This window comes from Lepisosteus platostomus, chromosome 25 (genome assembly GCF_059453375.1).
Source record: "Lepisosteus platostomus isolate fLepPlt1 chromosome 25, fLepPlt1.hap1, whole genome shotgun sequence".
In the NCBI taxonomy this organism is placed as follows: Eukaryota; Metazoa; Chordata; class Actinopteri; order Semionotiformes; family Lepisosteidae; genus Lepisosteus; species Lepisosteus platostomus.
The window spans coordinates 14,496,537-14,514,889 of NC_142635.1; the positions used below are offsets into that span (position 1 = coordinate 14,496,537).

Below are 18,353 nucleotides of genomic sequence, written 5' to 3' on the forward strand. Positions count from 1 at the left end.
CTCTACTGGTAGTTACTACTAGGACCCATCAGAGAAATAATGTACTGATGCATTTTTAAGTGTGATGCTCTGTAAAGGGGCAGTAAAATTGCATTAGATTTAACTGTAAAAAAGTGCCATTTTGAATCTGATCCAAGCGTCAATATTCATCATCCTGTTAATGTTGAAGGTCATTTCAGTTCTTCATTTGTTGAAGGATTAAAAACGATTAATTTTGACCAAATAAGCTTATCATTACTAATTGGAAGCTTGGAAGTAATAATGAGAAAGCCCTGCTATTTATAGGGGCTGATGTAGTTACTGATGTAAGATGCTAAGAATATTTGTAAAGTTTTAAGAATGACTCTAAGAAGTATTTTAAAGAAAAAAAAACATTATTTTTTAATTTAATGTGACAGGTGTGCCAATTCTTATTTTTATGCTCAGAATATGCCAGTATGCTTCATTTATCTCCATTGAAGTAGTAAAATATAACATTTTTTGGTTAGCTCAAGTGTGAATAAATTCATAATCAAGGGAATAAATATAGTTTTAGTTTGTTCAAAGTACACTCTTCTTTCCCCACTAAAAAAATCAGTGTAGGCTGGTTCAGAATTTGCTTTGAACTGTTTCAGTAGCTTTTTTTTTCTGGTAGACTAGAAACGATCCAACAGGTAATCAATTTAAAAAACGGAAATAAACTTGTCTCTGACTGAACAAGTCAAGTAATAAGTATAAACTGCACAGAGCAAATTAAACAGGAGCCATTTAGGTTCAATACAATTTTAAGCAAAGGATGGTTAATGCAATGATATTTTATTAAATGAAATTTGCTGCATAATATGAAGGATGAAGGGGTTTGCTTCCTCATGTTTGAAGCACCTGTGTGTGATTGTGCATGTGTGTACCCAGTCGGAGATATTCTAATTACACGCTACACAGATTCACCAGTAGTTCCTCTCACTAAGGGGAAGGCCTGGAGAGAGTGTCATTTTGTTCACAAACAGCTCATCGCTTACGGGGACAATCATATTAATTCATTTATTTCAATTTTTTAAATACTTGTAAAATTGCCTTTTCAGCTTTCTTCTTATCAATAGAAACCTGCATGATCATCAGGATTCTGATTGGAGCCCAGTGGAAGTATGGACTTGAAAAACTGCATATACTATCTATCTAATATACTAGATAGATACTTTATTGATCCCGTGAGGGAAATTGCAGTGCAACAGCAGCTTAGCACAGTGTAACGAAATGATACAATAATACAACAATACAATACATATAATACAATCAGTTCAGTCAGTGAGAAGTGCACCAAGAAGAGTTGGTCACAGACGAGAATATACAAAGAACAAACCAGAACAGTACACAAAAAGTTGTATAGCACATTATAAATATAAATATATTGCACAAGTCTCTGGCATACAGTATATTGCACAAAACAGTTGTAAATGGGAAAATCTAGATGTAAGCAGAGAGCTTACTGTTTAGTCCAAAAACAGGTCAATGTCAGTGTTGCCCCTGCCCAGACACAAAGTGGATGAGTTGTACAGTCTTATGGCAGAAGGCAAGAATGACCTCCTGTAGCGCTCCCTGTCGCACCGTGGATGGACCAGCCTATTGCTGAACGCGTTCTTCATTTCTACAAGCATGTCATAGAGGGGATGGGAGACGTACTGTGGGATAGGATTTTAAAATCAAGAGAAAAATGAGAATTAAAGTGTTTAATTTATGGTAAATTTGCATTTTCTCCTAATTAATCTGAATTCATGTTTTCTCCTTCCAGAAATAAAACTTTTTGTGCTGTTTTGTATTTAGAATGTCTCCAGACAGAAATTTGGTAATGTTGTGAACTTTTTTTCACACCTCAATAAAGTCTCAAAACTGTGATGTTGCACACGTTGGGCTCCATGTTCTCCTGTTGATCGAGACATTTGTGACCTGGCTCGTGCAGCAGAGCTTCTGTTCATGCCTTGCTTGCTGTTTCCTCTCTGGCCTTTGCAGAGGGAGCGGTACAGTATGTCCTCGGTCGTGTGCGTCCTCGCTGACAGGCAGCAGGGGGAGTTCGCACTGATTTGGCAGCCGGTTAGCGGCACCATCCAGCCTGTCTCCCAGCACCAGTTGCTATGGAATCCAGTTGACAGGAGGTTTGGATCACCTGGAGATGATTTACGACCACACCTGTTCCATGTGATTCAGATGATAAATACGTGGATCTGGCAGAGCTGGGGGCTCAGTCATAGAGTTTCGTCTTTGAGCCCTCCGAATCTTGCTCCTCAGGTTCTCTAGCTTCTTTAATCCTGACTTCTGCTTTGTTTTGTACCTCACAGATCATCCCCTGTGCTGGTTACTTTGCTGTGTTTTCTCAGCTTCAGACCCTGCTTGTTGTTATCACTACATCTCCTGAACTCTCGCCTGTGATCACCTCGCTCCCTGGTCCTGACCCTAGCTTCTCTCTGACCACAGGTCCAGAATTCCCCTTTTTTGCTAAATTAATTTTCTTGACCCCCGCCTGCTTGACCACGATCTGGGACTGTGTTCATTTCCTGGTTGTGTGTCTTGCCACAGAACACTGCATGCACTGCTGCACTTCTGAGTCCCAAGCTGACTACAGCACTGTGCCTCCTGCACAGTTCCCTAAATGTGTGCAGTACCCCCCCCCCTGGTTTTCCTGTCTCATTTGCCTCTTGCCCAGCAGTTGGATTCACTCTTTGCCTCAAGATCTGCTGCTAGTCCCATCTCAGCAGCGGATTATTACAGTATGACTGTGCCCTGAGCTTGGTCAGATCCGAGTGTTTATCTTCTGCATCACCTGGAACAGGCGAGATGGTAAATCGCCTACAGGTGATCCAAGTCTTCTGTTAATTGGTTTCCATGTCATTTGGTGTCGGGAGACAGGTTGGACGGTGTTGATGACCGGCTGAATGGTGGATTGTGATTTTCATATAAGAGTAGTACCGGTGCAGTTAGTGTTCCAGTCTATCTTGTGTTGACTGTTGCTTTGCTGAGGCTGTGCAGTTGTGCTGTACATGGTTTATGGCTCTCAGGATGAGTCCAGGGCCATGAAGAAACAGTCCTGATAGTGTCAGGAAAGGTAACGCATTGACACAGTCTTCGCAGGACAGCTTTAGAGGTAAACGCCTGTCAGTGTTTTTAAGTACAGCGGCCTGCTCACCCGTTAAGACCTGTGTTGTGATTACTTAATCACCAATCCATCTAAAGGATTTACTGCTCATTTTAAGGTGCCTGTGAGTTTGGTTTAACTTCAGCAAAGCTAGACGAGGATTTCTCCTGGAATTATATTAGTAAGAGAAGATAATCTACACATGCTGTACAGAATGTTCTTTGCTGAGAGAGGGAATATTTTGTGTTTGCCATTACTTTGTGCGCTCCTGGATGCTTGTTTCCGCTCCATATAGAAGCCAAAGGAGAGCTGAGGCACTGCCAAACAATCCAACATATTGTGGACCCCAAACTAAAGTAATAACATGTTTCTTGGCACATTAATATGCATTCATTATTCATCTCATTTAGGTAGGATGTTAATACAAGGTTTCATTAGTTTATCAACTTAAATGAAAGGAGAAAAATGTAGGACTAATTACTGCCATTAGTGAACAGGCTGTCAATTTTCTGAAACTCAAAGACAAAGAGTAATTAAGATGTAACTTTTATTGCTATTAAAAGCCGTATTACAGACGCATTTTATAACCTTAAAAGATGGTTAGAACATATAGGTATTTGAAAGGGTTTGTGCTGTAGGGCAAAACAACTTCTCTTACCTCCTACACAGGTAATAATATATGGCTTACATACTGGGTGATGGTCTTCGGAAAGAAACTATTTTAAATTGCTTTAGTTCCGCATAAGCTGTTTGCTCCAAATAGGAAAAAAAAATACATACAGTAGGTATTACAGTTTGCAGGGGTATTTTTATTGAAAACTGTCTGTTTATACACCAACCCGTGCTTGAAATTGCTAATCACTTATCTTAAATCTTAAATTGAACGATGACTAGAGAGAATCTGTTTTAAGACGGCCGAGCAGTTCTCCTCCTCTCAGGTGCGTAGTCGTCTTGCGCCGCTCTCGGGCGGTCTGAGGGCGCTGACCGTGTCCCCGGCCTGTTTCCCCAGACGCTGCTGCGGGACGGCCGGCGGGAGAGCACCGTCAGCACGCTGTACGTCTCGCCCTCCAACATCGAGACGGGCCAGCAGATCGTCTGCCGCGCCTCCAACAAGGCCGTGCCCGGGGGCAAGGAGACCAGCGTCACCATCGACATCCAGCGTGAGCAGCCCCGCTCTTCCTCTCTTCCCCTTACTTCTCTTCCACTCTTCCTCCTTTCCTCACTACCTCTCTTCCTCACTACCTCTCTTCCACTCTTCCTCCTTTCCTCACTACCTCTCTTCCTTGCTACTTCTCTTCCTCCTTTCCTCTCTTCTTTGCTACTTCTCTTCCACTCTTCCTCACTTTCTCTCTTCCTCCTTTCCTCTCTTCCACTCTTCCTCACTACCTCTCTTCCTCGCTTTCTCTCTTCCACTCTTCCTCACTACCTCTCTTCCTCCTTTCCTCACCGCCTCTGTTCCTCGCCACTTCTGTTCCACTCTTCCTCTCTTCCCCTTTTCCCTCGCTACATCTCTTCCTCGCTTCCCCGGGCGCCACTGGAGGACAAAGCTGACGGAGTAGTTCTCCTTCGCGTTCTTCTGTGTCTCTGCTGCCTCCGCCTCCACAGCTCCACGCCGCGGGACAGAGGTCCCTCTGTCAGTCCCTTGGCCGCACGGAGCCGGTTCTGCCCGCGGTAGCTCTGCTCGGCACTGCAACGTCAGACAGGCTCAGGCGGGTGCAATGCTGGAATGCCCTTCCTCCCTTCCATTTACTTGTAAAGATGTGCTGAAACAATCTCCTGAATTACTGTCCCGCCTTTGGTTTAAATCAGTTTCCATTCCGTTTCCTTTCTGCTGTTTTCCTCCCTCCTCCTCCTCCTCCTCCTCCTTCTCCCCCCGTGGCTGAAAGCGTTTTTATTCTACAGAAACGTGTCTTCCACAGTTAAAAAATATGAACTTGCCTGTGTAAGATACCTCCAGCTTCAATTGCCAGCGAATCCTTTTAGATCAAGCAGCACTCACTTTAAGTGAAGGATTTCAAACAAAGGGATTTAGCATCACTCATGGCTCCTCCAAAGCTATTAAGTATGACTAATAAAGCAGAAAATGCTATTTAGAGATCCATTACTGTTGACGGCTCCATCCTTTTTTTATGTATGTCAGGCGAAGGAAGAACTCCTCAGTGCAGTGCAACTGAAAACAGAAAGGAGTGTAATATCATTGATTAACAATCATTGCTGTTTTCACCATTGGAATGGTTTTATTATTTTTATTAGGCAAAACAAAAGAAGGAGTAATACTGTATGTCTGTGTGTCATGGGCGGTCCTTAAGAGGCAGTGCTTTTTTTTAATGTGAATTCTCACCACCGGTTCAGACTGAGAGAGCAACGTTAGGTTAAATTTTAATGCCCTCTAATTCCATTGCGTGATTCCTTTGTACTGTATTACAGTAAGAGAATGAATAATACAGACGGGGCCTACCTAGATTGCAAGATTTGTGACGAGCAATTTCAAAACAGTTTAAAGTAAATATCCTCCCGAAGGCAACTGGACCTGTAACGAGCTAACGAGCAGTCAGACATCGTCATCGCCCCTGGCTGGAGGCCTCAGAACCTGCTCCAGAGAGCGGCTTGTTCAGTTAAATGTGTCCGTTTCCACTTTCCTGCTTACAAAGGGAGAGCAGGAAGCAATTTGGCAGAGGGAAGCGGGCTATCAGTCTCTAGGATTGCGGCTTACAAGGAAAACAGGTGTTTCATGAATAAGTAAACAGCGTTGAGTTTGCGAGGCTTGTGCTGGAGCCTTTCCTCCCACAGGCCTGCGGCTCCGCGGGAGACCCCCAGACCCACAGGGGGCGCCGTCCTCGCAGAGCACTGCATTAATATTAATGAGGGACAGCTGTCAGCCAGGGGAGCCGGGGGAGCCAGGGGCCAGCCAGGAGCACAGGCAGGGGAGAGTGGGATTGCATCAGCAGTCAGCGACCGGGCCTGCAGAGCCGAGGAGCGCTCCAGCTGAAGAACAGCGCGGCGCAACGCAATGCTGCGTTCGGAAAAGGCTCTTCGTTTGTCTGACGCTGATGCCATTTTTTTCTTCTCTTCACACCTTTGTTTTTAATAGTTTTGCCACTGTTGCTTCCTCTTACATGGGAAATCGCCTCATTATAAAAAAAACAACAACATTCTGATTAAATTGTGCTTTTTTTCCTGTCTTAAAAATTAAAATAAGATTACTCCTAGCGTAACTAGGGGCGAATGACCGTTCAAGGACATCGCAGAGTTATACACCTTTTTTGCAAACACTTTTATTAACCAAAACTAAGGAAAGCCAAAAAATTATTTCTTGTGCTTTATGTCTACTGTAAGTGCATTATTGCCTTGATATATATACTCTGAGTATTTTCTGACTTGTGTCCTTCTGCAACAATTGAGTTATGATTGAATTTGCTATTCAATCTCTGTGGCCAAATTCACTTTGCCTTTTCTTCTGTCATCAGGGGAGCGGCTGGCCCTCTGCCAAATACCTGCAAATAAAAAGGTCACAGGCTCCTTTTTTTAATGTTTGTAGCTCAGAGTGACCCTCTAAACAAATTGAATAGTGTCCTATTCAGATCCCATGTACTAAATACGATCTTCAAAATGCCCATCGTCCATTGAAACGTACAGTTGGAGCACTTGGCATTTCTGAAACGACCTCAGGGACCATTATTCTTTCAACTCACTTTTACTGAGTGCTGCTGTAAATGCCCTTCATGATATTCTGCTTTGCCTTGTGCAGTCACTTCTTAATTCAGTTCTCATTGCCTTAAATGAATTGATTATGCACGGTGCCCTAAAATAACTTTTTCAGCAGGAGAGGTATTGTGACTGTTTAGAGCCGAGATCAGGATTAACCTTGAGGCCAACAGGCAGCTGCCTGCCCGGTGCGCAGGCGCCCTCTTGGTGACCCTGCTGCCTGAGCTTGGGCTCCAGCAGTGGGAGAGCTGTAAGTGGCGCTAAAGTGGTTTCACAGGGCCCTGTCCTATTTTTTTCTTTCTTCTGCTTCTTTAAAGCCATCCTGCGTCTAAGCCGCCCCTGGAGGTTCGGTGTGAGGTACGCTGCAGTTTATTAATTCAGCTGAATGGAAGGAACTTTAACGTCGAGAGCACCAGTCTTGACTTTTCTGCCCGACAGCGGTCTCTTTGTGGGAAGCATGGGGGTGACATCCGATACAGGAGGGAGGGGGGTGGTCTGTGAGTGACAGAGGGCTGTCGCGTGGGCCGCCGCGTCCCACCCAACCGCCCGGCCACAAGAACAACCTTCCCCCTCGACTCGGCATTCGACCAACTGACTCCCCGGCTCAATGCGATCATGTCAGCTCCAGCACAGTGTGATTGAAGGTGTCCTGGAATGAGGCGTTAACGGCGAGCGTTGTTTTGTTAGCCCCTCCTGATCGGCCTGAGGGACAGCTGATCCATTTCTCTACATTTGCTCTGCTCTTTTTCTCCTTGCTGTGCTGCAAATATTTCCGCTGTGGAGATATAATTGTTTTTTTATTTTCCCCCCAATAAACACATACGTAGGCTCGCAGCCCTGGGCACTGCCTTGCGTATCTGTAGGTGACCCTCGAGTCCTGGTCCTTCTTTGTACTGGGGCCAGGGCTGCTTTCAGCTCTCGACTTCTTTGCGCGGTCTCCTCTGTTGCCGAGCGTGTTGCCAGGACCGGCCCGCACGAGGGGACCCAGAGTCAAATCTAATGAGCAAAACCAGTGAGGTTTGCCGAGAGCGATGAACGGCGCGGTCGCAGATGCGTTCGCAGGGCCGCGGTAAGTGACGCTCGTCCTGCCTGGTAAAACATTACATGTGACGAGTTTGTCCGTACAGAAAATGCCTTTTCCAGTGAACTGCAGGACCTTCAGTTGCCGGTGCTTTGAAAGGCTCTGCGGGGGACAGAAGGATGGGCAGAGTCGCCGGGGGAACAGCAGAAACTTCCTGGGGCCTTGTCGCCACACGCCATCCTGGCATCGCAGCCCGCCCTGGGCTTCAGGTTCGCCCGCGCCCCGCTGCTGTTTGAGTCACGGGCCCTGTTCAGGCCAATTGGCCCCCCGATCTGCCGCCCTCTGAGAACACGCTCCCCGTGGTTAACGAAACCGTGGATCTCGGCGTGGGCCGTGGCACTGTGTGCTGGAGATTTAAGAGGCATTTGACCCCGCCACCGGTAATAACTTCCTTCCGGGCCAGCAGTTTGCCTGATTTATTGCATCTTTGCACTTCCATTAATCCTGTTTCCCCACCCTCTTGGCACTCCTTCGCAAACCCTCTCCACTAAAGCCTGGGTAATCAATCGGGGGAGACGGACTCCACTTCCTGACAGTTTCTCCTTGAGCCAAGTGGGTTTTCCCTACTCTGAAACAGCCTGTCACGTCCTTATTCCTCCTCTGACATTGTTCCCGGGACACACTCATTCACTCTTGCCTGTGATTTATATCTCCCCGACAATTGGACGTCGTGTCTTTTTTTTTTACTTTTCAAGGCAGAGACTTTATATCCTTTATTTCAAAGCTTGTAGTTATTTGCGTTGCTCTTTTTTTTTCACCCGATTGCTGCACTTCTTTTAAATTCAAAAGGCTAACGTTTCTCTTTTAAAAATGTCCTTGAAACTACAGTAGTGGTACAGTAGATCCTCAGAAATGTTATGCCTTATTAAAGGTGGCATGTTGATTCGCCATTCTTTTTGCGAGCCTATTTTTATGCGATGTGCTTTTCTTCTGACATTCTCTGATGTGTACAAGTCATTGAGAAAAAACGGTATTCAGTTTTCTCTTTTTGACTCTCATTACTAGGAGAATGCACTCCCTCTTCTCCTACCCCCCCCCACCACCACCACCCAAAGGATCAGGGCAAAAGTTTCCTCCAATCCATACCCTTCAAAACAGCTGCATAGAATGCCCTAAAGTGAAAGTGAATTCCGCTATAAGAAGAGGAAGACAGCAATTACGCTGGTGCATCTCGGCAGCTCTGGAGAAGTTGGCCGATTATTTAAAGTGCCATCTGGTCTTCTCTTTGAACTTCCGATCAAACACCGAGTGCGGGCCACTGTTGTTGATTTTTTTAAAGTTATTTCTCTTTCTCTCTCTCTCCCTCCCTTAAAAAAAATAATTCAAGGAATTAGCGGATTACATATTAATGCCCTGTCGCGTGAAGCCTCCATCAAGCTCAAACCTCATGCATTTATGCATCAAAGTGTGATGCCACTCAGGATCGACTAACGGTTTCCTCTATGAATTGTTTGTCGCCATTCTGTTGTTACTGGAGTCTCTGGTTTGGTATTGAAATCTGTTTGGGGCACCTTGACTAGGCCATTCATTCAGATGGGGAGAGCGCACACCTTCACTCAGTAACACCTTCTGTGTGATCTGTAACCCATAGTCAGGTTATCTGTTTGTGGACGTGACCGTTTTTTTTCCTAAGGCGGATGGTATAGTTTGGAAGGACAAAAATTGGAAGTTTAGTCACACGTTGATCGATTTCCTAATGTCACAAGTTGTAGATGGCAGGATAACTCAATTCAGTTCAACTCAATTCAACTTTATTTGTCATTATACTTACACAGGTGCATAGTATAGTGAAAGGTGTTTCTCGTGAGTCACTCAGGTGCAGTATATAAATAGAACAGAAGATAAGACAATAGACAGTAACATAATAACAGTAACGGTGTAATAATATAACAGATAATCAAAACTGTGCAAATACGCAAACAGAGAAAGAATACAACAGGACAAAAACAGTGCAAAAGTAACTCATACGGTTTGAAGTACAATTTCGGCTTACATTCAGTTGTGTATGTACAGTAGTGGTGTTGGAGTACAGTCCTTGTGGGTACAGGAAGAAGTGAGGAGGGATCATAGTATGATGGCAGGGAGTGGGGGAGTGTTCACGGGGTGGGAGAGCGTTAAGCAGGCATTTGATTATGAGCCTGAAGAATTCGTCCGATCAGTCAGAAAACATTAGCAGGTAAGGCGGGCTGTGCAGAGTTACCGGATTGCGATCTTCCAAGAAACGCTGCTTTTCCGTGTCCGGGTCCGTGCGGAAGTCCCTCTGCTTTTCCACGGCTCTGCCCAGCCTGGCCCTGGAAGAAGAGTGCCGGGCTGGGGGCTCGGTTAAGGATTGTCCCCGCCGCTGGAGAAACCTTGCGGGGCAGAGTCCCGGGAGAGCGGACGAGCAGGGGGATTGCACCTGGGCCGGGAGCGTCTCCGGGGAGCGGCGCCGCGGCGCTGCCTGTCCCAGCTGCGCGGCCGCGGGGTACCCAGGCGCGAGTCTGTGCTCAGTGAGGAATCGGCACCCCCGGGGTAGCCCGAATGGGGCACAGCGGCAAGCTTACTCGCATCGCTCGAGGCATGGGGCAGAGGGAGAGATGCCTGTGCTTTTGCTAGCAAAACAGAATAAGGGAACCCATCTCAGAGAGTCAGGACTCATTTGGAATGTCAGTCAATTATTTTTAGTTGCAGCATCTTTCAGTGTAGGCGTGTTTTTCCAAACCTATGCTTTTAAAGTGCCCACTACCCACTTGAACGCTTTCAAAGGACCCACTAGTTTGAGTGTTCCTCTATGCAATGGGGGTGTCTGGCTGGAGAGTAATAAAGGAACTGCAACAAAGAATTACATTTTCATTAAGAACAAACAATACTTTCCTCTCACAAAGGGTCGGCGAGGCAGAATTCGGTTCCACGGGCTGCAGATGAGCCTTTTTCACTCAGCGTTAGGAGGCCCTGGAGTGGTTGCCTTACTTTATTTGTGACAGTTGTGAAGGGTCTGTGTTTTGCTTGGTTAAGTGCAGTGCGCTTAGAGAGGAAGATTGATGGGTGTTAAGGAAATCCCAGGGCTGTCACAGAACTTAAACTGTTCAAATAGTCATTCATATTGTTGTTGTTTATTAATCTCGCCTAACGGGTGATATACACACGTTTACAGTATAAAAGGTATATTCTTACACCGGTAAATATGCTGTTGCTTCCCTTCCGTGGAGGATGATTGCTCAAGTCTCTTTCTTCATTTCAATTTCGTTATCCATTAGCACTGCCGTGGAAATATACGGTTGCATCCTGTAAATGTGCAGTTGTGTGTTAGAAATAACAAGCTGTGCTTTTACACTGCTTGCATCACCATACCCTTCTTCAGAGTAGTCGTCTTTCGAAGTCCCCAGGGGTTAGGCACGACACAAAGCACACGCCCGGGCTTTTTTAGCCAGCGGCTAACGATTAAGTCATTTCAAATCGTTAGAGTCAACCGGGACGCTTCGGTGCTCTTTAGACGGTGAGCGTGTGGAGCCGATTTCCTTTCTGGACATCAAAGTGAAGTTGTGACTTTGCAGAAGTATCCCCCCCACCCCACCTCTCTTCCCATTGAGAAGGGAAAGAAAGCGCTCAGTTGACTCGGTCGTGATGAATAGAGCTCTGTGGCGCAGTTCCTGCAGTGGATGCTGGAAACCAACAGGAAACCTGTGAAAGGCCTGACGCTCCTGGTGCTTTTGCAGCGCCTTCACTTATGGCCTGAGGTGTCAAAGACTGATTCAAGAGAAAGAAATCCAAGCTGCCTGCCTGCCGCTCCGTTCTCCTCTATGCTTTTTTTTTCTCCTTCTGCGCCATAAATGCTCGTGCTGCACGGTGTTTGTTCCCTCAGAGGTTTCGGACCAGGGACTGAGCCCTCCCTGTCAGCTCTGTGCAGATGGGACTGGGGAGAAGCCCCGCGAGCTTGCTCTGTGGGTTCCTGCCCTGTAGGGATGGGGTGCGTTGCAGAGACTCGGGGGGAGGGGGGCGCAGCACATTCTTCAGAACGATTCTCTCCCGTCCTTGATGAGCAGGACCGCGGGGGGCTGGAGATGAGCCGCTGCACTCGGTGACACCCAGAACCGCAGTAATTGAGCCATCTTGTTAATGGCCTCAAAGCAGAACATCGCATTAACCTCTGTCTTCATCCCCCCCTTAAAGGAAAATAAGTTATTAGCGGCTCCTCTTTCAGGCTCGCCGTCGTTTTCCAGCATTAGCATAATGCGGAGATAACGACCCGCACCCTGCAGTTCCAGCTCTCAGCGGCAGCACGTGCGCGGGATTCCAGACCTACCTGGCCAAACCCGCGCCGAAAACCACTGAGCAAAGAGTGGCACACTTCTGGTGAAACAGCCACGCATACTGAAACATGGAAGACTGCAAACACACCCTGGCAGATGTTTCTAAATGAGTGCGCGTTAAATGAGTGGGGGTGGACCTCCACAGATTGATTTTTACATTTCTTCCTTTAGGAATTAAGTGCGTTTTGCATGCACTGCGTGCATTTTTCACTTAACGGTACTCTTACAAACAATGGTTTCTGACTTTGCGGGGATTTCGTGCGTTATCACAGAATGTGAACTTGGCGTGTAAAGTTGGAATGCTTTGATTTTGAGGTGCTTCAATCACCTGGATGTAAAATGGTCTTCATTTGCTTAATTGGCCAGTCTTTTACAGCCATGAACTATATTCAAATCAATCGAATCCTAACGTCTTAACTGTAAGATCTTTTCCCTGCTTACATACAGTATAATAGGATTATTTTTACTTTAAGTCATCCGATGGGGGAGTATTAGAAAAAAAGTCTCAAATTGAAATGCTGTTTGGAGTTAAGAGGTTAAGAGGTAGCATTTGTAATTTTATAAGGCATTTTTAGAAACATCCGTTAACAGAATCATTGCTTCAAACAGAATCAAGGATGAGTCTGCATGCACTGAACACATATACTGTAAGTGAAATCAAAGACTTTAAATGCTCTATTGAAGACCATGGAATGTGTACAGGCCTGCCAATATAAGGCCACTCTTTTAGTGAAGCTGTACACTGTATGATTAGAGGAAGAATTAAATAAAGCCACACTTTTACTTTGTGACCCTCACTTCCAGCTTCCATTGTGCCTGCTTTACAAATCTGTGTAATAATTGAAAGATGACTCACTCTATTTTAATGAAGTGCATGAAGACATTATTAGAATTAGCATTCAACTTCTGAGTGAAAATGCAGAGTGGTTTAAAAAAAACACCCCTGTGCTATTAGGATTAGTCAATCACCCAATTAGTTAATTGAAACATTGGAGTTTCAGTTTTGTCAAAGTTGTGTTTTTTTTGTTTTTTATGCTCAGTATGTGTACCAGTACCCAAATACATCCTCATTTATATATCAAGAGCACACCAAAGAACTAATTTAGATATGTAATATGATGTGGGGTAATTTGCAGATTATTTGCTTTCTTATTTCCTGATGTAAAAATGAAATGATATACTGATGTATTTTTAATGCACAATAAATCTTGTTTAGCGAATTTAGGTCCTTAAATTAAAAAAAAGGTGTTTTTTTTCAAGTTGACATCAGACCTGCCAGAATTTGGACATCAACTGTTCACTTAACTCTCTAAAATACCCAACTCCTGGTTTCTCCTGGTTTCATTCTGATTGATCGACTGACCAACCACTACCCTGTCAGAACAGACAGACAGTATGTTGCAATAAAATGCATATTGAGAACTGACCTCAAGAATCCTTATGCACCCCTGAGTTGGAATGCAGAAACAAATACACGTTTCAGGCTCTCAGAAACAACTTTGGAAAGTCTGTAAGGAGGAATCTTAATGACAAGTGGCCTTGTGTGCCTTTCCTTCGCTTGGAGTCAGGTGTGGCTGTATGAGTAGATTTGCTCAATGTTTTTATTTGCACTGGGAGAGATCTGCAGACCTGAGCTCTACGGAGCTCAAGGCACCTGCGGAGGCAGTAGTGGCGGAGTTATTTAATAGTGCTGATTGATCACTCTGCTTTCCTTCAGGCCTACTAATTAAAGGTGCTCTGCCCGGAATGAATGTCCTGTTTCAAGTTATTTAGATCAAGAGGAAAAGAATGACTTGTTTTAATCCGAGCTTCTGCCCGTCTGTGTTTGTGATACCCTCCCTGTTCGTGCTCTCTTTGTTTTTTGCTAGTTCTGCATTCTGGCGTTGTGGGTTCAGGAGCCAAGCTATATACAGTAGGGTGTGAGCGGGCTGGCCTGACAGGGCCACTGAACCGAAAGACTGTGCTCTCTTTTCTGATGCAGACCTTCCCCTGGTGAATCTGTCGGTGGAGCCCCAGCCCATCCTCGAGGGAAACCTGGTGAAGTTCCACTGCTCTGCCAAGGCCAACCCTCCAGTCACGCAGTACAGGTAAGAATGGGTTTTCCTCTCCGGAAAAATTGCCTACAGCCGGGACCTGGTCCCCCTGCTCCTTGTGGGACCTTCTTGCGGGAGACGTGTCTCTGCACAGCAGACACACAAGGGCGACTTGCGTCCTCAGACCTACAGGTCCTCACGTGGCCTAGTGTCATCGGTATTATAGAGTGAACATTGAGACCACTGTCTCTCTCAGTGAAAGTAGGCATGGTGTAGTTTTATAATTGTGCCGCACACGCACAGGACTGAGGAAGGCACTATGGTTGTGTAATGGTGAGATGAATGTGACCATCTTTGTCTAAAGAAACGTCTCTGGAGATTGCAGGGTAACAGCAACTCGGAACATATGAATGTTTTATTTGTACTTTTTCTTTCATATTTGTATGAGTGATTCGGAATCCTTGCTGAGGCTTTCAGAATGAAACCTATAGCTCATCGGGATAAGTGTTTCGTGTTTGCTGGGTGAAATTGTGTTTTTTTTCACCTGTTAAAAAAAACTAAATCTAAAATTGGATGCATCTGTTAACTGATGTTTTTGTGTGTTACTTCTGGATGCTCTGGACTCCTTCCACCTATCAAAGATGTCTCTGGGTTGCACCCTGTGTCCCTGTGTCCCTGTGTCCCTGTGTCCCTGTCCATGTGTCCAGGGAGTAGTTTTTCCTTGCACCCACTGCTTTCAGAATTGGCACTGGGTCCTTACCAGGAATAAACAGCTTCCCCACAATGAATGGATGAGTATATGTCCCTGTTGAAGAACTGCTTCATAAAGGTACTGGGGTGCAGAGATGTATCGCTTGTTTTTTTTTTTCAAAAGACAAAAGAGGGCTCTGTTTGGTTCCTTGAACCCTCAAATGGAAGCGTGCATTTCACATTATCACTTGGGTTTCAGGAGTCACTTGCCTGAAGCACAGGGATGCCTCAAGTGAGAGACATGAATTAGTAAAGTCCTGCAAAAGTTCTTGTGCGTCTCTGCTTATTCACACAGGCTAGCAGCCCTGCCAGGGGTACAACACCTCCGCTTTTACCTGCCGTAGACTCAGGCCCCTGTCTCTGCTCAACAGATGCGAGCCAATGAATAATTGATACCACTGAGACTGGGAGTGTTCCACATGTTTCTCCACCATCTGTTTATATCATTTTAATTTTTTTTAAAAAGTAACAGTAAACTGTAGGCAAAAACATCAGTGCTCTTAGTCAGATGTTGTTGTTGTTGTTGTTGTTGTTGTTGTTGTTTTTTATTTCACTGAATGAAAAGTAGGAAAAAAACAACATTTCGGCAAAAAACAATGGAGACGTGGAAAGTAGAGGATAAGTAAAATAAGGGGTCGGTCAGTCCCTGGCCAGTCTTTGAAACTGCCTCTGTGATGCTTTTCCACCCATCAAAATTGTGTTACCTTAATTTAGAAGTACAGTACATAAGCATTCACTGTACAGCTTTGACAAGAAAATACCCTTAAATAACCTTGTAGTATGAAAGCTAGACGTTGGGAATATCAGAGAGGCATCTATTGTACCAATTATTGCTTCATACAAGATCCAGCTCTGGTAAATGTATAGGAATTTGTAAGGAAATAGATACACAATATGGGTCATATTTATGGCAGAAACCATTGCCTATTTTGAGCAGCAGGGAGGAACTGACTGTCACACAGAACAGTGAGCTGCCATGATTCGTGTGAAGAGGGCTTTCAGGAATAAAATCTGATGCTCCAGAAACAGCTGAGATGGACAGCACTGCACCTTAAGGAAGAACCTCTCAAAGATATAGAGGTGTCATGAGCCCCTGCTCTCTGTCAGGGTTTTCCGTGCAGCCTGGTAGGATCTCTACAGGTCACACAGTGTATGCTGGTGTTAGCCAAGCTGTTAGAAATATTTCTGCACTCTCAAACAAACCTTCCTTGGTGGGTTGGGACCATGCGACCCTTGGGGACAACACAGTGGTCTTTCAGGTGGAATATGATATCTGATTGAATAGGGGGCAGTGGTCATGTGACCTTAGGGACAATGCAGCGGCCTTTCAGGCAGAATGGGAGATCTGATTGGATAAGGGGCAGAGGTCAGGGAACCCCAGCGACAGTGCAGTGGCAATTGGGTGGTTCGGTCCCGTACGGCTGGGTGAGTCCACAACCACAGGCTTCCGTGAAAGAGGTGGAACAGAAATTGAGTGAAATAAATGAGGAAGGAAGAGTTTGCATCTTCATTAGCAAACCGGAGGGGCGGTCAGCAGCGATATATCACAATTATGCAAACGCACCAGTGATGAAGAAATAATTCATGCTGGGTGGCAAACCTTTGCGCACAGGGACAGGAATGGAATCCATTAGCAGGTGTTTGTTTTATAGTCTGCTGGCTGTCTGAGAAAAAGATAGAAGGTGGGGGAGGGTGTTTTTGAGCAAGATTTCTCTTGTTTAGTAGTGCAGCACAATGAAACTGAATGCTGAATTCTCAGTGGGTTTATTTTTGGTTTGTCACCTCGTTTTCTCCCAATTAATTATCAGGAATACTTGATGAAAAGCTGAAGCCTTAATTACACAGCTTTGTGATTGCTCATAAAATCATCTGATAAGTACAGATGGACATAAATAGTGCCGTCTGTGGTCAGTCTGTTCATTTCCTTAATTGTCTGTTTTTTTCTGTGGGTAAGTCTCAAGTTAGTTTGTAACAACTCATTATATTGAATTTTGATCCATTAACTAAAGACAATCTGCAAAACAATACAACTAAAGAAAACACATTGCATACGAGCAGCCCAACGAGGTCCAGTAGGTTGTGTGAATGGCCTCATCTCATGTCTAACCTTTCTTTCCTCTTATTAGAATATGCAGATACAGTGTGAGTTAGAATGCAGGTTATTTTTAAAATCACCCCATACTTCTGTATCTTGCAAAGAATATGTTACAGGGTTACTTTAAGATCAGGCGCTCACTATTTACTATTACACAGAAATCTTATTATATGAATTATTGTAGCCCGGGCCATTTCTTTACACAGGAATAATAATAATAATTGCTTATACATATATAGCGCTTTTCTGGACACTCCACTCAAAGCGCTTTACAGGTCATGGGGATCCCCTCCACCACCACCAGTGTGCAGCCCCACCTGGATGGTGCACCAGAACACTCACCACACACCATCTATCAGTGAGGAGGAGAACAGAGTGATGAAGCCAGTTCAGAGATGGGGATTATTAGGAGGCCATGATTGATAAGGGCCGATGGGAAATTTAGCCAGGACGCCGGGGTTACACCCCTACTCTTTTTGAGAAACGTTATGGGATTTTTAATGACCACAGAGAGTCAGGACCTCAGTTTCACATCTCATCCGAAGGACGGCGCCTTTTTACAGTATAGTGTCCCTGTCACTATACTGGGGCATTAGGACCCACACAGACCGCAGGGTGAGCACCTGCTGAGCTTCAGTGGGCTGCCAGGTGTGAGTTGCAGAGTGACATGGCTGCTGGCTAGGAAGGCAGGCCTGTCTGAACAGATTGTTACTTCTGCTTTGTACTGTATATATGAAGTCAAAGCTTGCAGCCCTTGGCAGAAGATTCACCCTCACCAGGGCTCATCGATGTGACACAGGTAAAGTATGGTGACACAGGTGTGCATACAGTTGTTCTTTTCACTGGGTCTCGGAGTCCTCGCTTGGCACATCTGGCTTGGTGTTGTTGTTTCCCATGACTGGGACATGTTTCCATTTTGGACAATGTCAATCGAATCCATATTTTTGATATATAGTGTTTGACAGCAACCCTATGCCTCAAGTGAACTGACCCAGCACTGCCTGGGTTCTTTCAACCTTATATGTGTATCGCTATACCTTCCACCTGGTAAGGAAAACTACTGATTTTCTCTGCTGTCACAAAATTCAGCAGAGATCAATGAAAGAATGCTATCACTTAAAAAGGCACCAGGAGAAATTATCTTCCTTTCACTTATGTTAAGTCTGAAATTAATTCAGCAAAACAACTGTCAGAAATTACTTGCATTTGGAAAAAAAATAACACTAGATTTAATTATGCAAATTTAAGGTTCATTCATTTTGTTAATATTATGGTCTTCAACTTATGTAATTCA

The 18,353-nt window shown here is 44.9% G+C and overlaps 1 protein-coding gene across 4 annotated transcripts in view; it reads left to right on the forward strand.

The window, feature by feature from the left end:
- Positions 1-18,353, forward strand: part of LOC148641187 (kin of IRRE-like protein 3) — a 185,612-nt gene that overhangs the window by 145,717 nt on the left and 21,542 nt on the right. For all 4 annotated transcript variants that reach the window (XM_088618885.1, XM_088618882.1, XM_088618883.1 and 1 more), the window contains 2 exons: positions 4,116-4,266; positions 14,163-14,268. In XM_088618885.1, coding sequence (XP_088475011.1) covers positions 4,116-4,266; positions 14,163-14,268 — 257 coding nt within the window. The remainder of the gene's footprint in view (positions 1-4,115; positions 4,267-14,162; positions 14,269-18,353) is intronic.